Source organism: Oncorhynchus nerka, linkage group LG14, assembly GCF_034236695.1.
Source record: "Oncorhynchus nerka isolate Pitt River linkage group LG14, Oner_Uvic_2.0, whole genome shotgun sequence".
Taxonomy (NCBI): domain Eukaryota; kingdom Metazoa; phylum Chordata; class Actinopteri; order Salmoniformes; family Salmonidae; genus Oncorhynchus; species Oncorhynchus nerka.
In genome coordinates, this window is record NC_088409.1 from 7,609,169 (window position 1) to 7,634,138 (window position 24,970).

General features: G+C 46.0%; 2 protein-coding genes across 2 annotated transcripts in view; both read right to left on the reverse strand.

Annotated features, from left to right (window-relative positions):
* The window catches only part of LOC135574908 (lysophosphatidylcholine acyltransferase 1-like), a 24,460-nt gene extending 2,409 nt beyond the window's left edge, over positions 1-22,051 (reverse strand). Inside the window, exons 1-2 of the mRNA XM_065027034.1 lie at positions 21,601-22,051; positions 5,198-5,337 (exon numbers count right to left, since the gene is read on the reverse strand). Coding sequence (XP_064883106.1) covers positions 5,198-5,337; positions 21,601-21,720 — 260 coding nt within the window. The 5' untranslated portion in view covers positions 21,721-22,051. The remainder of the gene's footprint in view (positions 1-5,197; positions 5,338-21,600) is intronic.
* The window catches only part of LOC135575108 (doublecortin domain-containing protein 2-like), a 492,912-nt gene that overhangs the window by 72,794 nt on the left and 395,148 nt on the right, over positions 1-24,970 (reverse strand). The window lies entirely within an intron of this gene.

Below are 24,970 nucleotides of genomic sequence, written 5' to 3' on the forward strand. Positions count from 1 at the left end.
TAATGTAATGTGGAGGCAGTATAATGTAATGTGGAGGCAGTATACTGTAATATGGAGGCAGTATAATGTAATGTGGAGGCAGTATAATGTAATGTGGAGGCAGTATAATGTAATGTGGAGGCAGTATAATGTAATGTGGAGGCAGTATAATGTAATGTGAGGCAGTATAATGTAATGTGGAGGCAGTATAATGTAATGTGGAGGCAGTATAATGTAATGTGGAGGCAGTATAATGTAATGTGAGGCAGTATAATGTAATGTGGAGGCAGTATACTGTAATGTGGAGGCAGTATAATGTAATGTGGAGGCAGTATAATGTAATGTGGAGGCAGTATAATGTAATGTAATGTGGAGGCAGTATACTGTAATGTGGAGGCAGTATAATGTAATGTGGAGGCAGTGTAATGTAAGGAGGAGGCAGTATAATGTAATGTGACCTGGAGGCAGTATAATGTAATGTGAGGCAGTATAATGTAATGTGGAGGCAGTATAATGTAATGTGGAGGCAGTATACTGTAATATGGAGGCAGTATAATGTAATGTGGAGGCAGTATAATGTAATGTGGAGGCAGTATAATGTAATGTGGAGGCAGTATAATGTAATGTGGAGGCAGTATAATGTAATGTGGAGGCAGTATAATGTAATGTGAGGCAGTATAATGTAATGTGGAGGCAGTATACTGTAATGTGGAGGCAGTATAATGTAATGTGGAGGCAGTATAATGTAATGTGGAGGCAGTATAATGTAATGTAATGTGGAGGCAGTATACTGTAATGTGGAGGCAGTATAATGTAATGTGGAGGCAGTGTAATGTAATGAGGAGGCAGTATAATGTAATGTGACCTGGAGGCAGTATAATGTAATGTGAGGCAGTATAATGTAATGTGAGGCAGTATAATGTAATGTGAGGCAGTATAATGTAATGTGGAGGCAGTATAATATGTAATGTGGAGGCAGTAAACCACACAGCTCTACAACACAACATCCCCAGACAGAGACAGTAAACCATCCCCCAGACAGCAGTAAACCACACAGCTCTACAAGACAACATCCCCAGACAGAGACAGTAAACCACACAGCTCTACAACACAACATCCCCCAGACAGAGACAGTAAACCACACAGCTCTACAACACAACATCCCCAGACAGAGACAGTAAACCACACAGCTCTCCAACATCCCCCCAGATAGAGACAGTAAACCACACAGCTCTACAACACAACATCCCCCCAGATAGAGACAGTAAACCACACAGCTCTACAACACAACATCCCCCAGACAGAGACAGTAAACCACACAGCTCTACAACACAACATCCCCCAGACAGAGACAGTAAACCACACAGCTCTACAACACAACATCCCCCAGATAGAGACAGTAAACCACACAGCTCTACAACACAACATCCCCCAGACAGAGACAGTAAACCACACAGCTCTACAACACAACATCCCCAGATAGAGACAGTAAACCACACAGCTCTACAACACAACATCCCCCAGATAGAGACAGTAAACCACACAGCTCTACAACACAACATCCCCAGACAGAGACAGTAAACCACACAGCTCTACAACACCATCCCCCAGACAGAGACAGTAAACCACACAGCTCTACAACACAACATCCCCCGAGATAGAGACAGTAAACCACACAGCTCTACAACACAACATCCCCCAGATAGAGACAGTAAACCACACAGCTCTACAACACAACATCCCCCCAGATAGAGACAGTAAACCACACAGCTCTACAACATCCCCCAGATAGAGACAGTAAACCACACAGCTCTACAACACAACATCCCCCCAGATAGAGACAGTAAACCACACAGCTCTACAACATCCCCCAGATAGAGACAGTAAACCACACAGCTCTACAACATCCCCCAGATAGAGACAGTAAACCACACAGCTCTACAACACAACATCCCCCAGATAGAGACAGTAAACCACACAGCTCTACAACACAACATCCCCCAGATAGAGACAGTAAACCACACAGCTCTACAACATCCCCCAGATAGAGACAGTAAACCACACAGCTCTACAACACAACATCCCCCCAGATAGAGACAGTAAACCACACAGCTCTACAACACAACATCCCCCAGATAGAGACAGTAAACCACACAGCTCTACAACATCCCCCAGACAGAGACAGTAAACCACACAGCTCTAGAAGACAACATCCCCCAGACAGAGACAGTAAACCACACAGCTCTACAACACAACATCCCCCCAGATAGAGACAGTAAACCACACAGCTCTAGAAGACAACATCCCCCAGACAGAGACAGTAAACCACACAGCTCTACAACACAACATCCCCCAGACAGAGACAGTAAACCACACAGCTCTAGAAGACAACATCCCCCAGACAGAGACAGTAAACCACACAGCTCTACAACACAACATCCCCCCAGATAGAGACAGTAAACCACACAGCTCTACAACACAACATCCCCCAGATAGAGACAGTAAACCACACAGCTCTACAACATCCCCCAGATAGAGACAGTAAACCACACAGCTCTAGAAGACAACATCCCCCAGATAGAGACAGTAGATCACACAGCTCTACAACACAACATCCCCCCAGATAGAGACAGTAAACCACACAGCTCTACAACACAACATCCCCCCAGATAGAGACAGTAAACCACACAGCTCTACAACACAACATCCCCCAGACAGAGACAGTAAACCACACAGCTCTACAAGACAACATCCCCAGATAGAGACAGTAAACCACACAGCTCTACAACACAACATCCCCCAGACAGAGACAGTAAACCACACAGCTCTACAACACAACATCCCCCCAGATAGAGACAGTAAACCACACAGCTCTACAACACAACATCCCCCAGATAGAGACAGTAGATCACACGACAGTGTCCTGACAGGCAGGCTGTCACCTCTCTAAGTATGAGTCACATCTCATTTACTCCCCACTGGGTGTGATGAGACAGACCACTACTGTAGTAGGAGGAGAGGAGAGGAGAGGAGAGGAGAGGAGAGGAGAGGAGAGGAGAGGAGAGAGGACAGGAGAGGACAGGAGAGGAGAGGAGAGGAGACAGGAGAGGAGAGGAGAGGAGAGGAGAGGAGAGGAGAGGAGGAGAGGAGAGGAGAGTCACCAGAAGCTTCTCCAATCCACAGGGGACTGGCTCAGGCAGTCGTCAAACATTGACACACTAACTCTCTCTGGCTGAGGCAACCCACGACACTACCCTCTATTCAACAGTTATGTAGCCTAATTCACGACCAGAATTAGAAACTAATGAATTCAAACAGACCAAAATACACTGAGTGAACAAAACATTAAGAACACCTGCTCTTTCCATGACATAGACTGACCAGGTGAAAGATATTGATCCCTTATTGATCCCACCTGTTAAATCCACTTCAATCAGTGTAGATGAAGGGGAGGAGACCTGGTTAAATAATGTATTTTAAGCCTTGAGACAATTGAGACATGGATTGTGTATGTGTGCCGTTCAGAGGGTGAATGGACAAGACAAAAGATTCAAGGGGCTTTGAACGGGGTTATGGTAGTAGGTGCCAGGCGCACCGGTTTGTGTCAAGAACAGCAACGCTGCTGGGTTTTTCACGCTCAAAATTGGTCCACCACCCCAAGGACTTCCAGACAACTTGACAACTGGGGAAGCATTTGAGTCAACATGGACCAGCATCCCTGTAGTGTCAAAAACCATTTCCTCTCTCTGTTGTAGTGTCTATAACCCTTTCCTCTCTCTGTTGTAGTGTCTATAACCCTTTCCTCTCTCTGTTGTAGTGTCTATAACCATTTCCTCTCTCTGTTGTAGTGTCTCTAACCCTTTCCTCTCTGTTGTAGTGTCTATAACCCTTTCCTCTGTTGTAGTGTCTATAACCCTTTCCTCTCTCTGTTGTAGTGTCTATAACCCTTTCCTCTCTCTGTTGTAGTGTCTATAACCCTTTCCTCTGTTGTAGTGTCTATAACCCTTTCCTCTGTTGTAGTGTCTCTAACCCTTTCCTCTGTTGTAGTGTCTATAACCCTTTCCTCTCTGTTGTAGTGTCTATAACCCTTTCCTCTCTCTGTTGTAGTGTCTATAACCCTTTCCTCTGTTGTAGTGTCTCATAACCCTTTCCTCTGAGGGTTCATGTAGTCAGTGAACCCCTTTCATCTGTTGTAGTGAACTATAACCCTTTCTCTGAGTGAGTGTTAGAACCCTTTGTCCCTCACTGTCCCCTGTCCTTCCATGTCCTTCTCTGTTGTTGTTTAATCTTTTCTGTAAAGTAGTGTCTATAACCAACTTTCTCTGTTGCATCTCACAACCCTTTCCTCTCTGTTGGATAGGGTTAAACCCTTTAGGGGTCTGTTGTAGGTGTCTATAACCCTTCCTCCATCTGTTGTAGTTCCACCACCCTTTCCTCATCTCTGTTGAGTTGGGGTTAACCCTCAGATGGATAGTGTTAAAGGTTTCCTCTGGGTTAGGTTGGTAACATTTCCTCTGTTGGGGTCTCCAACCACCATCTGTTGGCATCTCTAACCCTTTCCTTAGGGTCAGATGGATAGTGTTAAAGGTTATCCTCTCATCTGTTGGTTGGTATACATACTTCCTCCATAGAGACTGGGGTTCCACCACCATCTCAGCTGGCACCACAGAGAGTTGGGGTTAGGGTCAGATGGATAGGGGTTAAAGGTTATAGGGGTCATGAGGTTCATTGTATCTCAGAGTTCCTGTTAGAGACTGTGGTTGTCCACCACATCCCCTGTCCTTCACATGAGAGTTGGGGTTAATCAGATGGATAAAGGTTAATGTTATATAAGGGGTTATTGGTATACATACTTCTCCATAGAGACTGGGGTTCCACCACCATCTCGTTGGCATCCCACATAGAGTTGGGGTTAGGGTCAGATGGATAGGGGTTAAAGGTTATAGGGGTCATGGGTTAGGTTGGTATACATACTTCCTCCATAGAGACTGGGGTTCCACCACCATCTCGTTGGCATCTCACAGAGAGTTGGGGTTAGGGTCAGATGGATAGGGGTTAAAGGTTATAGGGGTCATGGGTTAGGTTGGTATACATACTTCCTCCATAGAGACTGGGGTTCCACCACCATCTCGTTGGCATCCCACATAGAGTTGGGGTTAGGGTCAGATGGATAGGGGTTAAAGGTTATAGGGGTCATGGGTTAGGTTGGTATACATACTTCCTCCATAGAGACTGGGGTTCCACCACCATCTCGTTGCGTCCCACAGAGGCGATGAAGGCGAAGGGCCAGGCCAGCAGCATCATGAAGGCTGCCAGGAACAACCGGATGGGGAACAGAGTCACCGTCATCAACGCTATCTGAATGGAGACAAAGATGGAGAAGAGAGATGTAGACAGACAGCTTGGATAGATAGAAGAGAGATGTAGACAGACAGCTTGGATAGATAGAAGACAGACAGCTGGATAGATAGAAGAGAGCTAGACAGACAGCTTGGATAGATAGAAGAGAGATGTAGACAGACAGCTTGGATAGATAGAAGAGAGCTGTAGACAGATAGATAGAAGAGAGCTGTAGACAGCACCTTGGATAGATAGAAGAGAGCTGTAGACAGACAGACAGCTTGGATAGATAGAAGAGAGGTGTAGACAGACAGACAGCTTGGATAGATAGAAGAGAGACAGACACCTTGATAGATAGAAGAGAGCTGCAGACAGACAGCTTGGATAGATAGAAGAGAGCTGTAGACAGACAGCTTGGATAGATAGAAGAGAGCTGTAGACAGACAGCTTGGATAGATAGAAGAGAGCTGTAGACAGACAGACAGCTTGGATAGATAGAAGAGAGCTGTAGACAGACACCTTGGATAGATAGAAGAGAGCTGTAGACAGACAGACAGCTTGGATAGATAGAAGAGAGCTGCAGACAGACAGCTTGGATAGATAGAAGAGAGCTGCAGACAGACAGCTTGGATAGATAGAAGAGAGCTGCAGACAGACAGCTTGGATAGATAGAAGAGAGCAGACAGACAGCTTGGATAGATAGAAGAGAGCTGCAGACAGACACCTTGGATAGATAGAAGAAGAGACAGCTGGATAGATAGAAGAGAGCAGACAGACAGCTTGGATAGATAGAAGAGAGCTGTAGACAGACAGCTTGGATAGTAGACAGACACCTTGGATAGATAGAAGAGAGCTGTAGACAGACAGCTTGGACAGCTCTGGATAGAGCGTCTGCTAAATGACTTAGAGAAGCTGTAGACAGACAGCTTGGATAGATAGAAGAGAGCTGTAGACAGACAGCTTGGATAGATAGAAGAGAGCTGCAGACAGACAGCTTGGATAGATAGAAGAGAGCTGCAGACAGACAGCTTGGATAGATAGAAGAGAGCTGTAGACAGACAGACAGCTTGGATAGATAGAAGAGAGCTGCAGACAGACACCTTGGAGAAGACAGACAGCTTGGATAGATAGAAGAGAGCTGTAGACAGACAGCTTGGATAGATAGAAGAGAGCTGCAGACAGACACCTTGGATAGATAGAAGAGGTGTAGACAGACAGACAGCTGCAGACAGACAGCTTGGATAGATAGAAGAGAGCTGTAGACAGACAGACAGCTTGGATAGATAGAAGAGAGCTGTAGACAGACAGCTTGGATAGATAGAAGAGAGCTGCAGACAGACAGCTTGGATAGAAGAGAGCTGCAGACAGACAGCTTGGATAGATAGAAGAGAGCTGCAGACAGACAGCTTGGATAGATAGAAGAGAGCTGCAGACAGACAGCTTGGATAGATAGAAGAGAGCTGCAGACAGACACCTTGGATAGATAGAAGAGAGCTGTAGACAGACAGACAGCTTGGATAGATAGAAGAGAGCTGTAGACAGACACCTTGCAGATAGAAGAGAGCTGCAGACAGACACCTTGGATAGATAGAAGAGAGCTGTAGACAGACAGCTTGGATAAGTCGCTCTGTAAATAGATAAGACAGCTTGTCTACAGACAGACAGCTAAATGACTTAAATGTAAATGTAAATAGAAGAGAGCTGTAGACAGACAGCTTGGATAGATAGAAGAGAGCTACAGACAGACAGCTTGGATAGATAGAAGAGAGCTGTAGACAGACAGCTTGGATAGATAGAAGAGAGCTGTAGACAGACAGCTTGGATAGATAGAACAGAGCTGTAGACAGACAGCTTGGATAGATAGAAGAGAGCTGCAGACAGACAGACAGCTTGGATAGATAGAAGAGAGCTGTAGACAGACACCTTGGATAGATAGAAGAGAGCTGCAGGCAGACAGGAACAGCTTGGATAGATCCACCAAACTTTACAGTGGGCACTGTATATTGGGGCAGCTAGCGTTCTCCTGGCATCCACCAAACTGTGACGACCCTCCCACTCTGTGATGATCCTCCCACTCTGTGATGACCCTCCCACTCTGTGACGACCCTCCCACTCTGTGACGACCCTCCCACTCTGTGACGACCCTCCGTAACTGTGACGACCCTCCCACTCTGTGACGACCCTCCCACTCTGTGACGACCCTCCGTAACTGTGACGACTCTCCGTAACTGTGACGACCCTCCCAAACTGTGACGACCCTCCCACTCTGTAACGACCCTCCCACTCTGTGACGACCCTCCCAAACTGTGACGACCCTCCCACTCTGTGACTACCCTCCCACTCTGTGACGACCCTCCCACTCTGTGACGACCCTCCGTAACTGTGACGACCCTCCGTAACTATTTATTGCCTTTACCTCCCTAATCTTACCTCATTTGTACACACTGTATATAGATTTTATGTCTATGGTGTTATTGACTGTATGTTTTGTTTATTCCATGTGTAACTCTGTGTTGTTGTCTGTTCACACTGCTTTGCTTTATCTTGGCCAGGTCGCAGTTGTAAATGAGTTGTTCTCAACTAGTCTACCTGGTTAAATAAAGGTGTTCTCAACTAGTCTACCTGGTTAAATAAAGGTGTTCTCAACTAGTCTACCTGGTTAAATAAAGGTGTTCTCAACTAGTCTACCTGGTTAAATAAAGGTGTTCTCAACTAGACTACCTGGTTAAATAAAGGTGTTCTCAACTAGTCTACCTGGTTAAATAAAGGTGTTCTCAACTAGTCTACCTGGTTAAATAAAGGTGTTCTCAACTAGTCTACCTGGTTAAATAAAGGTGTTCTCAACTAGTCTACCTGGTTAAATAAAGGTGTTCTCAACTAGTCTACCTGGTTAAATAAAGGTGTTCTCAACTAGTCTACCTGGTTAAATAAAGGTGTTCTCAACTAGTCTACCTGGTTAAATAAAGGTGTTCTCAACTAGTCTACCTGGTTAAATAAAGGTGTTCTCAACTAGACTACCTGGTTAAATAAAGGTGTTCTCAACTAGTCTACCTGGTTAAATAAAGGTGTTCTCAACTAGTCTACCTGGTTAAATAAAGGTGAAATCAATACAATTTTTTAAAAAACAGTTGACCCGGGGGGGCAGCTCTAGCAGGGCAGAAATTTGACGATTTTGACTTGTTGGAAAGGTGGCATCCTATGACGTTGCCACGTTGAGAGTCACTGAAGTCTTTAGTAAGGCCATTCTACTGGTAATGTTTGTCTATGGAGATTGCATGGATGTGTGCTCGATTTTATACACCTGTCAGCAACGGGTGTGGCTGAAATAGCCGAATCCACTCATTTGAAGGGGTGTCCACATACTGCTGTATATATAGTGTATGAAGGGGTGTCCTGTATATATTCTCATTTTAAAGGGATAGTGGTTGGCTCCCTTTAAAGGGATAGTGGTTGGCTCCCTTTAAAGGGATAGTGGTTGGCTCCTTCTCCTTTTAAAGGGATACTGGTTGGCTCCTTCTCCTTTTAAAGGGATAGTGGTTGGCTCCTTCTCCTTTAAAGGGATAGTGGTTGGCTCCATCTCCTTTTAAAGGGATAGCAGTTGGCTCCTTCTCCTTTCAAAGGGATAGTGGTTGGCTCCTTCTCCTTTTAAAGGGATAGCGGTTGGCTCCATCTCCTTTTAAAGGGATAGCGGTTGGCTCCTTCTCCTTTTAAAGGGATAGTGGTTGGCTCCATCTCCTTTTAAAGGGATAGCAGTTGGCTCCTTCTCCTTTTAAAGGGATAGTGGTTGGCTCCTTCTCCTTTTAAAGGGATAGCAGTTGGCTCCTTCTCCTTTTAAAGGGATAGTGGTTGGCTCCTTCTCCTTTTAAAGGGATAGTGGTTGGCTCCTTCTCCTTTTAAAGGGATAGTGGTTGGCTCCTTCTCCTTTTAAAGGGATAGCGGTTGGCTCCTTCTCCTTTTAAAGGGATAGCGGTTGGCTCCTTCTCCTTTTAAAGGGATAGTGGTTGGCTCCTTCTCCTTTTAAAGGGATAGTGGTTGGCTCCTTCTCCTTTTAAAGGGATAGCGGTTGGCTCCCTTTAAAGGGATAGTGGTTGGCTCCTTCTCCTTTTAAAGGGATAGTGGTTGGCTCCTTCTCCTTTTAAAGGGATAGTGGTAGTTGGCTATCAACTACTGACTTGTAGTTGGGACTATCAGTCAAACCACACAGAGTGACTGACTGGTAGTTGGGACTGTCAGTCAAACCACACAGAGTGACTGACTGGTAGTTGGGACTATCAGTCAAACCACACAGAGTGACTGACTGGTAGTTGGGACTAGTTGGGACTATCAGTCAAACCACACAGAGTGACTGACTGGTAGTTGGGACTATCAGTCAAACCACACAGAGTGACTGACTGGTAGTTGGGACTATCAGTCAAACCACACAGAGTGACTGACTGGTAGTTGGGACTGTCAGTCAAACCACACAGAGTGACTGACTGGTAGTTGGGACTATCAGTCAAACCACACAGAGTGACTGACTGGTAGTTGGGACTATCAGTCAAACCACACAGAGACTGACTGGTAGTTGGGACTGTCAGTCAAACCACACAGAGTGACTGACTGGTAGTTGGGACTATCAGTCAAACCACACAGACTGAGTTGGGACTGACTGGTAGTTGGGACTAAAAGTCAAACCACACAGAGTGACTGGTAGTTGGGACTATCAGTCAAACCACCTGGACTGGTAGTTGGGACTATCAGTCAAACCACCAGAGTGACTGACTGGTAGTTGGGACTATCAGTCAAACCACACTGGTGATGACTGAGTGACTGACTGTAGCAGATGGGACTATCAGTCAAACTCACCACACAGAGTGACTGACTGGTAGTTGGGACTATCAGTCAAACCACTGACTGACTGGTAGTTGGGACTGTCAGTCAAACCACACAGAGTGACTGACTGGTAGTTGGGACTGTCAGTCAAACCACCACCTGAGTGACTGACTGGTAGTTGGGACTAACAGTCAAACTAAACAGAGTGACTGACTGGTAGTTGGGACTGTCAGTAACCAGTCAAACCACACAGAGTGACTGACTGGTAGTGACTGACTGGTAGTTGGGACTGATCAGTCTAAAAACCACACAGAGTGACTGAGGTAGTTGGGACTATCAGTAAACCACACAGAGACTCACAGACGTCAACACAGCCAGGAGAAACATCCCAGTGGATCGACTACCACGACTACGACCATATTTGGTAAAAGCAACCTGACAAAAAATAACATTAAAAGGGGGAAACAGAGCTTTAAAACACCATCTGGTGATCAACACATCCCTCTGGGCTCATGTAGCAGATGAGAATATATCTAACTCACCACCCAGCCTGAATAGACCGTTTTTCAGTCATCGACTGCGTTAATAAGACGCTTCAGGGGGTCACGTGTTTGTCAGGCAGACGTCCTGGGGGTTTGAGCCTCGGGGGGGAAAGTGGCCGAATCAGGAGGAAGTTGTCACGCTAAGCAAGCAGTGTGACATTCTTTACCCTCTATAATACAACTCTAGACTGGTACCCTAGTGGTCCCCAGATCTCACTCTCTTCCTCATCATGTTAGGTACTATATACACAGCAGTAGCCCCTTCATCCACTATATATACAGGACACCCTTCATCCACTATATATACAGGTCCCAGACTATATACAGCAGTATGAGGACACCCCTTCATCCACTATATATACCGTTTATATGTCTCTTCATCATCATGACACCCCATTCATACACTATATACACAGCAGTATGAGGACACCCCTTCATCCACTATATATACAGGACACCCTTCATCCACTATATATACAGCAGTATGAGGACACCCCTTCATCCACTATATATACAGCAGTATGACACCCCTTCATCCACTATATATACAGGACACCCCTTCATCCACTATATATACAGCAGTATGAGGACACTTCATCATATATACACAGCAGTATGAGGACACCCCTTCATACACTATATATACAGGACACCCCCTTCATCCACTATATATACAGCAGTATGAGGACACCCTTCATCCACTATATATACAGCAGTATGAGGACACCCCTTCATCCTCTATATATACAGGACACCCCTTCATCCACTATATATACAGGACAGTTCATGATATATACAGGACACCCTTCATACACTATATATACAGCAGTATGAGGACACCCCTTCATCCACTATATATACAGGACACCCCTTCATCCACTATATATACAGGACACCCCTTCATCACTATATACACAGCAGTATGAGGACACCCCTTCATCCACTATATATACAGGACACCCTTCATCCACTATATATACAGGACACACCCTTCATCCACTATATACACAGCAGTATGAGGACACCCTTCATACTCTATATATACAGGACACCCCTTCATCCACTATATATACAGCAGTATGAGGACACCCCTTCATCCACTATATATACAGCAGTATGATAGACACCCCCTTCATACTCTATATACAGGACACCCTTCATACACTATATATACAGCAGTATGACTATATACAGGAGGAGGACACCCTTCATACTCTATATACAGGACACCCTTCATCCACTATATATACAGCAGTATGAGGACACCCCTTCATCCACTATATATACAGGACACCCCTTCATCCACTATATATACAGGACACCCCTTCATCCACTATATATACAGGACACCCCTTCATACACTATATATACAGGACACCCCCCTTCATCCACTATATATACAGGACACCCCTTCATACACTATATATACAGGACACCCTTCATCCACTATACTATATATACAGGACACCCCTTCATACACTATATATACAGGACACCCCTTCATACACTATATATAGGACAGTTCATACACTATATATACAGGGACACCCCTTCATACTCTATATATACAGGACACCCCTTCATACACTATATATACAGGACACCCCTTCATACTCTATATATACAGGACACCCCTTCATACACTATATATACAGCAGTATGTGGACACCCCTTCATACACTATATATACAGGACACCCCTTCATACACTATATATACAGGACACCCCTTCATTCATTAGAACGTGCGTTGAAGATGTCGTTCCCATAGCAACGATTAAAACATTCCCTAACCAGAAACCGTGGATTGATGGCAGCATTCGCGTGGAACTGAAAGCGCGAACCACTGCTTTTAATCAGGGCAAGGTGACTGGTAACATGACCGAATACAAACAGTGCAGCTATTCCCTCCGCAAGGCTATCAAACAAGCTAAGCGTCAGTACAGAGACAAAGTAGAATCTCAATTCAACGGCTCAGACACAAGAGGCATGTGGCAGGGTCTACAGTCAATCACGGACTACAAGAAGAAATCCAGCCCAGTCACGGACCAGGATGTCTTGCTCCCAGGCAGACTAAATAACTTTTTTGCCCGCTTTGAGGACAATACAGTGCCACTGACACGGCCTGCAACGAAAACATGCGGTCTCTCCTTCACTGCAGCCGAGGTGAGTAAGACATTTAAACGTGTTAAACCTCGCAAGGCTGCAGGCCCAGCCGCGCCCTCAGAGCATGCGCAGACCAGCTGGCCGGTGTGCTTACGGACATATTCAATCAATCCCTATACCAGTCTGCTGTTCCCACATGCTTCAAGAGGCCACCATTGTTCCTGTTCCCAAGAAAGCTAAGGTAACTGAGCTAAACGACTACCGCCCCGTAGCACTCACTTCCGTCATCATGAAGTGCTTTGAGAGACTAGTCAAGGACCATATCACCTCCACCCTACCTGACACCCCAGACCCACTCCAATTTGCTTACCGCCCAAATAGGTCCACAGATGATGCAATCTCAACCACACTGCACACTGCCCTAACCCATCTGGACAAGAGGAATACCTATGTGAGAATACTGTTCATCGACTACAGCTCGGCATTCAACACCATAGTACCCTCCAAGCTCATCATCAAGCTCAAGACCCTGGGTCTCGACCCCGCCCTGTGCAACTGGGTACTGGACTTCCTGACGGGCCGCCCCCAGGTGGTGAGGGTAGGCAACAACATCTCCTCCCCGCTGATCCTCAACACTGGGGCCCCACAGGGTGCGTGCTGAGCCCTCTCCTGTACTCCTGTTCACCCACGACTGCGTGGCCACCCACGCCTCCAACTCAATCATCAAGTTTGCGGACGACACAACAGTGGTAGGCTTGATTACCAACAACGACGAGACGGCCTACAGGGAGGAGGTGAGGGCCCTCGGAGTGTGGTGTCAGGAAAATAACCTCACACTCAACGTCAACAAACTAAGGAGATGATTGTGGACTTCAGGAAACAGCAGAGGGGAACACCCCCTATCCACATCGATGGAACAGTAGTGGAGAGGGTAGCAAGTTTTAAGTTCCTCGGCATACACATCACAGACAAACTGAACTGGTCCACTCACACAGACAGCATCGTGAAGAAGGCGCAGCAGCGCCTCTTCAACCTCAGGAGGCTGAAGAAATTTGGCTTGTCACCAAAAGCACTCACAAACTTTTACAGATGCACAATCGAGAGCATCCTGGCGGGCTGTATCACCGCCTGGTACGGCAACTGCTCCGCCCTCAACCGTAAGGCTCTCCAGAGGGTAGTGAGGTCTGCACAACGCATCACCGGGGGCAAACTACCTGCCCTCCAGGACACCTACACCACCCGATGTTACAGGAAGGCCATAAAGATCATCAAGGACATCAACCACCCGAGCCACTGCCTGTTCACCCCGCTATCATCCAGAAGGCGAGGTCAGTACAGGTGCTCTGTACCATCACTCATTCATATATCCTTATGTACATATTCTTTATCCCCTTACACTGTGTATAAGACAGTAGTTTTGGAATTGTTAGTTAGATTACTTGTTGGTTATTACTGCATTGTCGGAACTAGAAGCACAAGCATTTCACACTCGCATTAACATCTGTTAACCATGTGTATGTGACAAATAAAATTTGATTTGATTTGATTTATATACAGGGACACTCCTTCATCCACTATATATACAGGACACCCCTTCATACACTATATATACAGGACACCCCTTCATCCACTATATATATAGCAGTATGTGGACACCCCTTCATACACTATATATACAGGACACCCCTTCATCCACTATATATACAGCAGTATGAGGACACCCTTCATCCACTATATATACAGCAGTATGAGGACACCCCTTCATCCACTATATATACAGGACACCCCTTCATCCACTATATATACAGGACACCCCTTCATCCACTATATATACAGGACACCCCTTCATCCACTATATATACAGGACACCCCTTCATCCACTATATATACAGCAGTATGTGGACACCCCTTTATCCACTATATATACAGGACACCCCTTCATCCACGACACAAACAGAGTTCTAAACCCATGCTAGCAATGTCCCCAACAACCATTCAGAGAGCTGGTCAACAGACGGCCAGAGGAGAGGAGAGTTCACCTAGCCTACACTGTCTCAAACTCATTTTAAATTACTTTCATTGGTCTACATTAACAACAAAAAATAATTTTCCCGCCCGATACCCTGAATGGAGAGCAGAATAACCTACATTATGAATGCAATGCATTCTGGGAAATATTTATAGAGAATCCAAACGTGTGAGAATACGTGCACAGCCACACTGAATGAAAACATGTGCTGTGTTACTGAAACGGGGAGGAAGAGTCAGTGGTTTCAGCCACGTTACCATGACAATAGGCCTACAACTATAACAGGACTTGAAATGCCCCTCCCCCTTATCAACTGTGACACAGACCGTCTCAGTGGTGTGTAGACTTACATAACGGCTACATACCAAGTGAACCGCGGTGGAACCTCGCCTACATTCTAGTAAAGCACCGAGGTCAGCTTCACAGAGGAAACGATTCTCATTACAGTTTGAGAGTTGAATAAGTTGAAACAAGAGGGACATTTACGATCGGGAGACTAGCTTCAAACGCAGGAGTTTATTTACGATCGAGACACAAGCTTCTAACGCAGGAGTTTATTCCAGTCCTACCCTGGAGGTCCAGACAACTACTGGCTTCCTGTTCTACCTGATAATGAACTGCACCCACCTGGTGTCCCAGGTCTAAATCAGGCCCTGACTAGAGGGGAATCACCCACCTGGTGTCCCAGGTCTAAATCAGTCCCTGACTAGAGGGGAACCACCCACCTGGTGTCCCAGGTCTAAATCAGGCCCTGACTAGAGGGGAATCACCCACCTGGTGTCCCAGGTCTAAATCAGTCCCTGACTAGAGGGGAATCACCCTCCTGGTGTCCCAGGTCTAAATCAGGTGACTAAATCAGGCCCTGACTAGAGGGGAATCACCCACCTGGTGTCCCAGGTCTAAATCAGTCCCTGACTAGAGGGGGAATCACCCACCTGGTGTCCCAGGTCTAAATCAGTCCCTGACTAGAGGGGAATCACCCACCTGGTGTCCCAGGTCTAAATCAGTCCCTGACTAGAGGGGGAATCACCCCTGGTGTCCCAGGTCTAAATCAGTCCCTGACTAGAGGGGAATCACCCACCTGGTGTCCCAGGTCTAAATCAGGCCCCGACTAGAGGTGAATCACCCACCTGGTGTCCCAGGTCTAAATCAGGCCCTGACTAGAGGGGAATCACCCACCTGGTGTCCCAGGTCTAAATCAGCCCTGACTAGAGGGGAATCACCCACCTGGTGTCCCAGGTCTAAATCAGTCCCTGACTAGAGGGGAATCACCCACCTGGTGTCCCAGGTCTAAATCAGTCCCTGACTAGAGGGGAATCACCCTCCTGGTGTCCCAGGTCTAAAAGTCCAGACTAGAAAACACCCACCGGATGTCCCAGGTCTAAATCAGTCCCTGACTAGAGGTGAATCACCTGGTGTCCTGGAGGTCTAAATCAGGCAGGATGCTGACTAGAGGTGAATCACCCACCTGGTGTCCCAGGTGCAAGGATGCTGAGGCCCTGACTAGAGGGGAATCACCACCTGGTGTCCCAGGTCTAATTCAGGCCCTGACTAGGAGGGAATCACCTAAATGTTATTCTCTTGACAGAGAAAGAAACAGAATAGCAACAACAGCCTACAGCGTGATGCAGGCAGGGGATGCTGAGGCCTACAGCGTGATGCAGGCAGGATGCTGATGCCTACAGCGTGATGCAGGCAGGATGCTGAGGCCTAGAGCGTGATGCAGGCAGGATGCTGAGGCCTACAGTGTGATGCAGGCAGGATGCTGAGGCCTACAGCGTGATGCAGGTGGATGCTGAGGCCTGGCAGCGTGATGCAGGCAGGATGCTGAGGCCTACAGCGTGATGCAGGCAGGATGCTGAGGCCCACAGCGTGATACAGGCAGGATGCTGAGGCCTACAGTGTGATGCAGGCAGGATGCTGAGGCCTACAGCGTGATGCAGGCAGGATGCTGAGGCCTACAGCGTGATGCAGGCAGATGCTGAGGCCTACAGCGTGATGCAGGCAGAATGTTGAGGCCAAACCCCTAACCCGGACGACACTGAGCCAATTGTGCACCGCCCTACGGGACTCCCAATCACGGCCGGATGCGATGCAAATCCTGGATTCGAACCAGGGACTGCAGTGACGCTCTTGCACTGAGATGCCTTAGACCGCTGATGCACACTGGAGCCCGAGGGGGTGGGGGGTGGAAAGAGATGGGTGAAGAATGAAGAGAGGGGGTAGAGGAGAGAGAGAGGGGAGGGAGAGAGAGGGGTGAGGAAGAGAGACAGAGAGAGAGAGAGAGAGAGAGAGAGAGGGGAGGGAGAAAGAGAGACAGAGAGAGAGAGAGAGTGAGAGAGAGAGGGAGGGAGAAAGAGAGAAAGAGAGAGAGAGAAAGAGAGAGGGGAGGAAGAGAGAGAGAGAGAAAGAGACAGGGAGAGAGAGAGAGAGAGAGAGAGAGGGGGAAAGAGAGAGAGAGAGGGGGGGAAAGAGAGAGAGAGGGAGGATCGTACTATATTCAGATCCAGAGGAAAGGAGTCATGTGGCTTTATCTTCCATTTAATATATTTCAGGCTGATTCAGTGTTAGACATTATAAAGCAGACATTTTGCATAGGAATGTGACATTTATGACTGGGACGGTAAATGTCTCAAGGATGGTTAGGTCTCTAATAGGGAAATTAAATCCTCATTGACTTGTTGGTTTATCTGGATATAAGATTCAGGTAGAATCACCCTCGGTCACTATAGATTCAGGTAGAACCCCCCCAGGTCACTATAGATTCAGGTAGAACCCCCCAGGTCACTATAGATTCAGGTAGAACCCCCAGGTCACTATAGATTCAGGTAGAACCCCCCCAGGTCACTATAGATTCAGGTAGAACCCACCCAGGTCACTATAGATTCAGGTAGAACCCCCAGGTCACTATAGATTCAGGTAGAACCCCCCCAGGTCACTATAGATTCAGGTAGAACCAACCCAGGTCACTATAGATTCAGGTAGAACCCCCCAGGTCACTATAGATTCAGGTAGAACCAACCCAGGTCACTATAGATTCAGGTAGAACCCCCCCAGGTCACTATAGATTCAGGTAGAACCCCCCCAGGTCACTATAGATTCAGGTAGAACCCCCCAGGTCACTATAGATTCAGGTAGAACTCACTATAGATTCTCCCCAAGTCACTATAGAGTCAGGTAGAACCCCCAGGTCACTATAGATTCAGGTAGAACCCCCCCCAGGTCACTATAGAGTCAGGTAGAACCCCCAGGTCACTATAGATTCAGGTAGAACCCCCCTAGGTCACCATAGATTTGCAGGTCCACCCCAGATTGTGTAGTAGTAGAGAGAACAGTCTATGACTTGGGTGGCTGGGGTAAATTTTTATGGCCTTCCTCTGACACCGCCTGGTATAGAAATCGGGATGGTAGGGAGCTCGACCACAGAGATGTACTGTGCCATATGCACTGAGCTTTGTAGCTCCTGCGGGTCGGATGCTGTTTGGAAGATGATAGACCCTTTGTCTTACTTAAATTGAGGGAGAGGTTGTTGTCCTGGCACCACACGGCCAGGTCTCTGACCTCCCTATAGGCTGTCTCATCTCATACCCTGTATATAGCCTCCACGTTGACTCTGTACCAGTACCAACTGTATATAACCTCCACGTTGACTCTGTACCAGTACCAACTGTATATAACCTCCACATTGACTCTGTATCAGTACCCCTGTATATAGCCTCCACATTGACTGTGCTGTGTACCGTAACACCCCTGACTCTGTACCGTATATAGCCTCCACATTGACTCTGTACCGGTACTCCACCCTGTATATAGTATATAGCCTCCACATTGACTGTATCAGTCTCCACATTGACTCTGTACCGCATTTACCCCTGTATATAGCCTCCACATTGACTCTGTACCGTAACACCCTGTATATAGCCTCCACATTGACTCTGTACCGGTACCCTGTATATAGCCTCCACATTGACTCTGTATCAGTACCCCCTGACTCTTGACTCTGTAACACCCTGTATATAGCCTCCACATTGATTGATATAGCCTCCACATTGACTCTGTACTGTATATAGCCTCCACATTGACTCTGTACCGGTACCCCCTGTATATAGCCTCCACATTGACTGACTCTGTATATAGCTTCCACATTGACTCTGTACCCCCTGTATATAGTCTCCACATTGACTCTGTACCGGTACCCCCTGTATATAGCCTCCACATTGACTCTGTATGTATATAACCTCCACATTGACTCTGTACCAGTACTCCCTGTATATAGCCCTGTATATAGCCTCCACATTGACTCTGTGTACCGGTATAGCCTCCACATTGACTCTGTACTGGTAACACATTGACTTGTACTGTATATAGCCTCCACATTGACTCTGTACCGTACTCTGTATAGTCTCCACATTGACCTGTATATTGCCTCCACATTGACTCTGTACCTCCACATTGACTCTGTATATAGCCTCCACATAGACTCTGTACCGTAACACCCTGTATATAGCCTCCACATTGATTGTATATTGACATTGACTCTGTACCGTACCCCCTGTATATAGCCTCCACATTGACTCTGTGCTCACCCCCTGTATTGTCTCCCGTACATTGACTCTGTACCGTAACACCCTGTATAAAGCCTCGCTATTGTTATTGACTCTGTACCGTAATACCCTGTATATAGCCTCCACATTGACTCTGTACCGGTACCCCTGACTATATTGTCTCCACATTGACTTTGTACCGTAATACCCTGTATAAAGCCTCGCTATTGTATTGACTCTGTACTGCGTATATAGCCTCCACATTGACTTCTGTACCGGTATATAGCCTCCACATTGACTCTGCACCGTAACACCCTGTATAAAGCCTCGCTTATTGTTACTCCCTGTATATAGCCTCCACATTGACTCTGTACCGTAATACCCTGTATATAGCCTCCACATTGTTATTGACTCTGTACCGTAATACCCTGTATATAGCCTCCACATTGACTCTGTACCTGTACCCCCTGTATATAGCCTCCACATTGACTCTGTACCGTAATACCCTGTATATAGCCTCCACATTGACTCTGTGCACCGTAACATACCCTGTATATAGCCTCCACATTGACTCTGTACTGCCCCCTGTATATAGTCTCCACATTGACTCTGTACCGTACCCCTGTATATAGCCTCCACATTGACTCTGTATAGCCTCCACATTGACTCTACCCCCTGTATATAGCCTCCATTGCATTATTTGACTCCACATTGACTCTGTAACGTACCCCCTGTATATAACCTCCACATTGACTTCTGTAAAGTACCGTTGTTAAGGGCTCCAAAGTCAGACTTGTATTCGGCCCCCTGTATAAAATGTCTACTAACATTGACTCTGTGCCGTAATACCCTGTATAGAAGCCTCCACATTGACTCTGTTAAAGCCTGCCTCTGTATATCAGCCTCCACATTGACCTGTACCGCGTATAAAGCCAATTATTTGACTGCTGCTGTGTAATTGTTACAAATAAATACACTTGATCGTTTTAAGGGCTTAAAGTCAGCATATTGAATTCAAACAAATTGGTAGGCTAAGGGCTTTTTAATGAAATTCAGCATATAAACGAAACAAATAAATCAAATGACAATTAAGGAGAACAAAATATACATTTGATTTGAACACGATGTTACAGTGAACCCTGAATACAGAAAATGACAACGGTGGATTCACGGAGTTTGCCAAGTCAATGAGATGTAAAATACCTCTTCCTTAGTTGTTAATTTTTAGTCGAAATCTAAAGGCACAAATCCTAGATTCTTAGGTAGTTAAACATTTTATTACTCCAATTTCGTGAAATTTACTAACTGACACGTTTTTCATTTTCATCAACAACAACTTTATATTGAAGGAATGCGTTTGATTTGACGTCCTGCACATGCGCAGTTCGCCGCGAGACGACCATGAAATCCCGATAACCTGTTTCTACGCATGCGCTTAGCTAACCAACGTCGCCATGACATCGCTTACAAATTGTGACCGGGGATTTCTATTGGACAAGCAATTTTATGCCTTATCTTCATACGGAACTGTCTTTGCTGTACCTGTCAAGCGCCATCATTTTAATAGAAGAAGCAATGGAAGAGTTGCTGGCGTAGTGATATTCAGTGTCACTACTGGTTGTTGAACTCTGCACGCTTGGATCAAGTGGGATACATGCATTCTCTGGTCCATTTCATACTAATATACATTGTTAGCTAACTAATTACCCCCCCCAGCGTTCAACAGAACATAGTGCAGAACATAATGCTTACATGGACAAACCACACCAGACCAGATGCTGACTGAGCAGGAATACACAACTAAACTCAAGTGATGATGTTCAGGGGGGCCTCTTGTGACTCTTTTACAAAAGACGTATCCTCTTGTATTATAATTTGAATACATTATAATGTCTTAACATTGGTGGCTGGTTTATCAGCTAAGTTGCCTAACCACACCAGGACATGTGAATTGTTGTCTTATAGCTGCTCCCCTGTGTGTCGTGGTTTATGTGCAAGATAATGCCGCTGTTTCCAAATATTTGTCCAGCTTGTTGTCAAGACTTGCAGCCAAAGTATACGAGTCCAGTGAGCAACATGTAGCCAGCCTTCTATCTAGTTGCTAGTCAGTTAGGCCAGCTAAATACCTTGATCGGTAGTTAGCTGGCTGGCTAGCAACCCGTTATATAAATCTTATCGATAAAAAAAATATATTAAAAAAATAAACATTGGTTTACGTGTTGCACCAGTTGTAATATTTTTTCCGCTTACCTTTGCCTTTTCCAGCGGGGTGAATCTCAAGTCATGCACAAAGGGGTTCCTAAATGGAGGTGCCAGTTCCTTCTTCCCATCTCCTTCCCCAGGACACCGTCTGATGGTCGGGAACCTCATCCTCAACGAACCCGGAGAGAGGAAGGAACCTGTAAATCAGGAAAAGCGACAGTAGCCAATTTGTTTTATGTTAAACGTTGTTTTGTTTTCGTGTTTGTGTCTAGCTAATTCCGGCACGGGTTATTATCTTCGTTCCCAAGAGGCTGGAGGATTAGCCAAGGATCATGTATTTGAAGTCGGGCGATAGCTTCCCTCGTACGCAGTACTGATGTTGGTACCTAGAATGCCAAACTGGAGTCCCCCTTCCTGGCTGCTTCTTCAGAACGCATGCGCCTAGTAGTCGAAATTGAAATCAATTTTACTTACTCAAGATAAACATACATAAAGATTTAGCAGACGCTTTTATCCAGTGCGACTTAATTTACACTAGTTAACAGTCCATATATCTTCGTACTGGTCCCCCCGTGGGAATCGAAACCGTAACTCTGGCGTTGTAGGTGCCATACGCTACCAACTAAGCCACACGCGTTCTCACATCTTTGCTGTATTGATGACACGTTTATAAACTGTTAAATGTTTGCAGAGCTTATAAGACATTATAATAATGTGTGTGGTGTTTATATTTGTCCTGTTACACACAGTCTATAATATAAGTGGGTGGGTTTGCATTTTCGAACGTCCACTGAGACACTCGCAGCGAGGAGGGTCGCAGCCAGGGTCCCAATTGTCGAGGCTACCTGCCGTGTCTATATTGGTTCGGGAATTGTGTGATTCGTTATTATGGCGCGTGTCTATTTATTTCTAATGGAATAAATGCACTGGTGTTTCAGTCAGTCCTTGGTATTGATTTATCAGTCATTTGCACATAAAACGTATTGTCCAGTGCCGTATAACACGTGTTTTAAAACCAACACACTCGGTCTAAATCTAGTCTGTGACGTGGGACATTTATTCACTTGGGAATCATTTTTTAAATTTGATTTATTTCACCTTTATTTAACCAGGTCGACTAGTTGAGAACACCTTTATTTAACCAGGTAGGCTAGTTGAGAACACCTTTTATTTAACCAGGCAAGTTGCACCTTTATTTAACCAGGTAGACTAGTTGAGAACACCTTTATTTAACCAGAGAACACCTTTATTTAACCAGGTAGACAAGTTGAGAACACCTTTATTTAACCAGGTAGACTAGTTGAGAACACCTTTATTTAACCAGGTAGACTAGTTGAGAACACCTTTATTTAACCAGGTAGACAAGTTGAGAACACCTTTATTTAACCAGGTAGACTAGTTGAGAACACCTTTATTTAACCAGGTAGGCAAGTTGAGAACACCTTTATTTAACCAGGTAGGCAAGTTGAGAACAAGTTCTCATTTACAATTGCGACCTGGCCAAGATAAAGCAAAGCAGTTCGACACATACAACGACACAGAGTTTCACATGGAATAAAACAAACATACAGTCAATAATACAGTAGAAACAAGTCTATATACGATGTGAGCAAATGAGGTGAGATAAGGGAGGTAAAGGCAAAAAAAGGCCATGGTGGCAAAGTAAATACAATATAGCAAGTAAAACACTGGAATGGTAGATTTGCAGTGGAATAATGTGCAAAGTAGAAATAAAAATAATGGGGTGCAAAGGAGCAAATTAATTAATTAATTAAATACAGTAGGGAAAGAGGTAGTTGTTTGGGCTAAATTATAGGTGGGCTATGTACATGTGCAGTAATCTGTGAGCTGCTCTGACAGTTGGTGCTTAAAGCTAGTGAGGGAGATAAAATCAAACATGCTACTAATCGAATAATCTAAGAGCTGAATGTATCAGTATTGCAGATTTTTTGTTGTTGCTCAGGATGCAATTTATGCAAATCATGAAGCATTGTAGCAGGCAAATGATTTTCTCTCTAACAGTAGAAGAGATGGGAAACCTGTCCTTTTGGTTTTGCTGCTATGGCAACAGGTGACTTTCTTTCTCATTGACCCTCTCTCTTCTCCAGATGGCTAATGCAGTAGCATCAGTACAGTGTGTGTTTGCATGCTGTAGGCCTACATAGCAAATGCACAATGATTAAGCATCAGTACTGATTTAAAGGCCCAGTGCTGTCAAAAACGTCATATTCCTGTGTTTTTATATACGCCGCATGTAGAATATATGAAGACACCTGCTAACATGGACTGACCAGGTGATCCAGAGACTGACCAGGGGATCCAGGGACTGACCAGGTGATCCAGAGACTGGCCAGGTGATCCAGAGACTGGCCAGGTGATCCAGAGACTGACCAGGGGATCCAGGGACTGACCAGGTGATCCAGGGACTGACCAGGTGATCCAGGGACTGACCAGGTGATCCAGAGACTGGCCTGGTGATCCAGGACTGACCAGGTGATCCAGGGACTGACCAGGTGATAATGCCTGACCAGGTGACCTGCCCAGGTGTTCCAGACTGACCACTTATAGGTTAGACCTGCCAGGTGTCCACTGGCCAGGTGATCCCAGAGACCTGACCAGGTGGATCAGGGACTGACCAGGTGATCCAGGGACTGCCCAGGTGATCCCAGTGAGACTGACCTGGTGACCTGCCAGGGACTGACCAGGTGATCCAGGACCTGACCTTAGTGTTAATGCCCACTTAGTGTAACACCTGCCCACTTAGTGTTAGACCTGCCCACTTAGTGTTAGACCTGCCCACTTAGTGTTAGACCTGCCCACTTAGTAACACCTGCCCACTTAGTGTTAGACCTGCCCACTTAGTGTTAGACCTGCCCACTTAGTGTTAGACCTGCCCACTTAGTGTAACACCTGCCCACTTAGTGTAAGACCTGCCCACTTAGTGTTAGACCTGCCCACTTAGTGTAAGACCTGCCCACTTAGTGTAAGACCTGCCCACTTAGTGTAAGACCTGCCCACTTAGTGTTAGACCTGCCCACTTAGTGTTAGACCTGCCCTTAGTGTAACACCTGCCCACTTAGTGTAACACCTGCCCACTTAGTGTTAGACCTGCCCACTTAGTGTAAGACCTGCCCACTTAGTGTAAGACCTGCCCACTTAGTGTTAGACCTTCCCACTTAGTGTTAGACCTGCCCACTTAGTGTTAGACCTGGCCACTTAGTGTTAGACCTGCCCACTTAGTGTAAGACCTGCCCACTTAGTGTAAGACCTGCCCACTTAGTGTTAGACCTGCCCACTTAGTGTTAGACCTGCCCACTTAGTGTAAGACCTGCCCACTTAGTGTAAGACCTGCCCACTTAGTGTAAGACCTGCCCACTTAGTGTTAGACCTGCCCACTTAGTGTTAGACCTGCCCACTT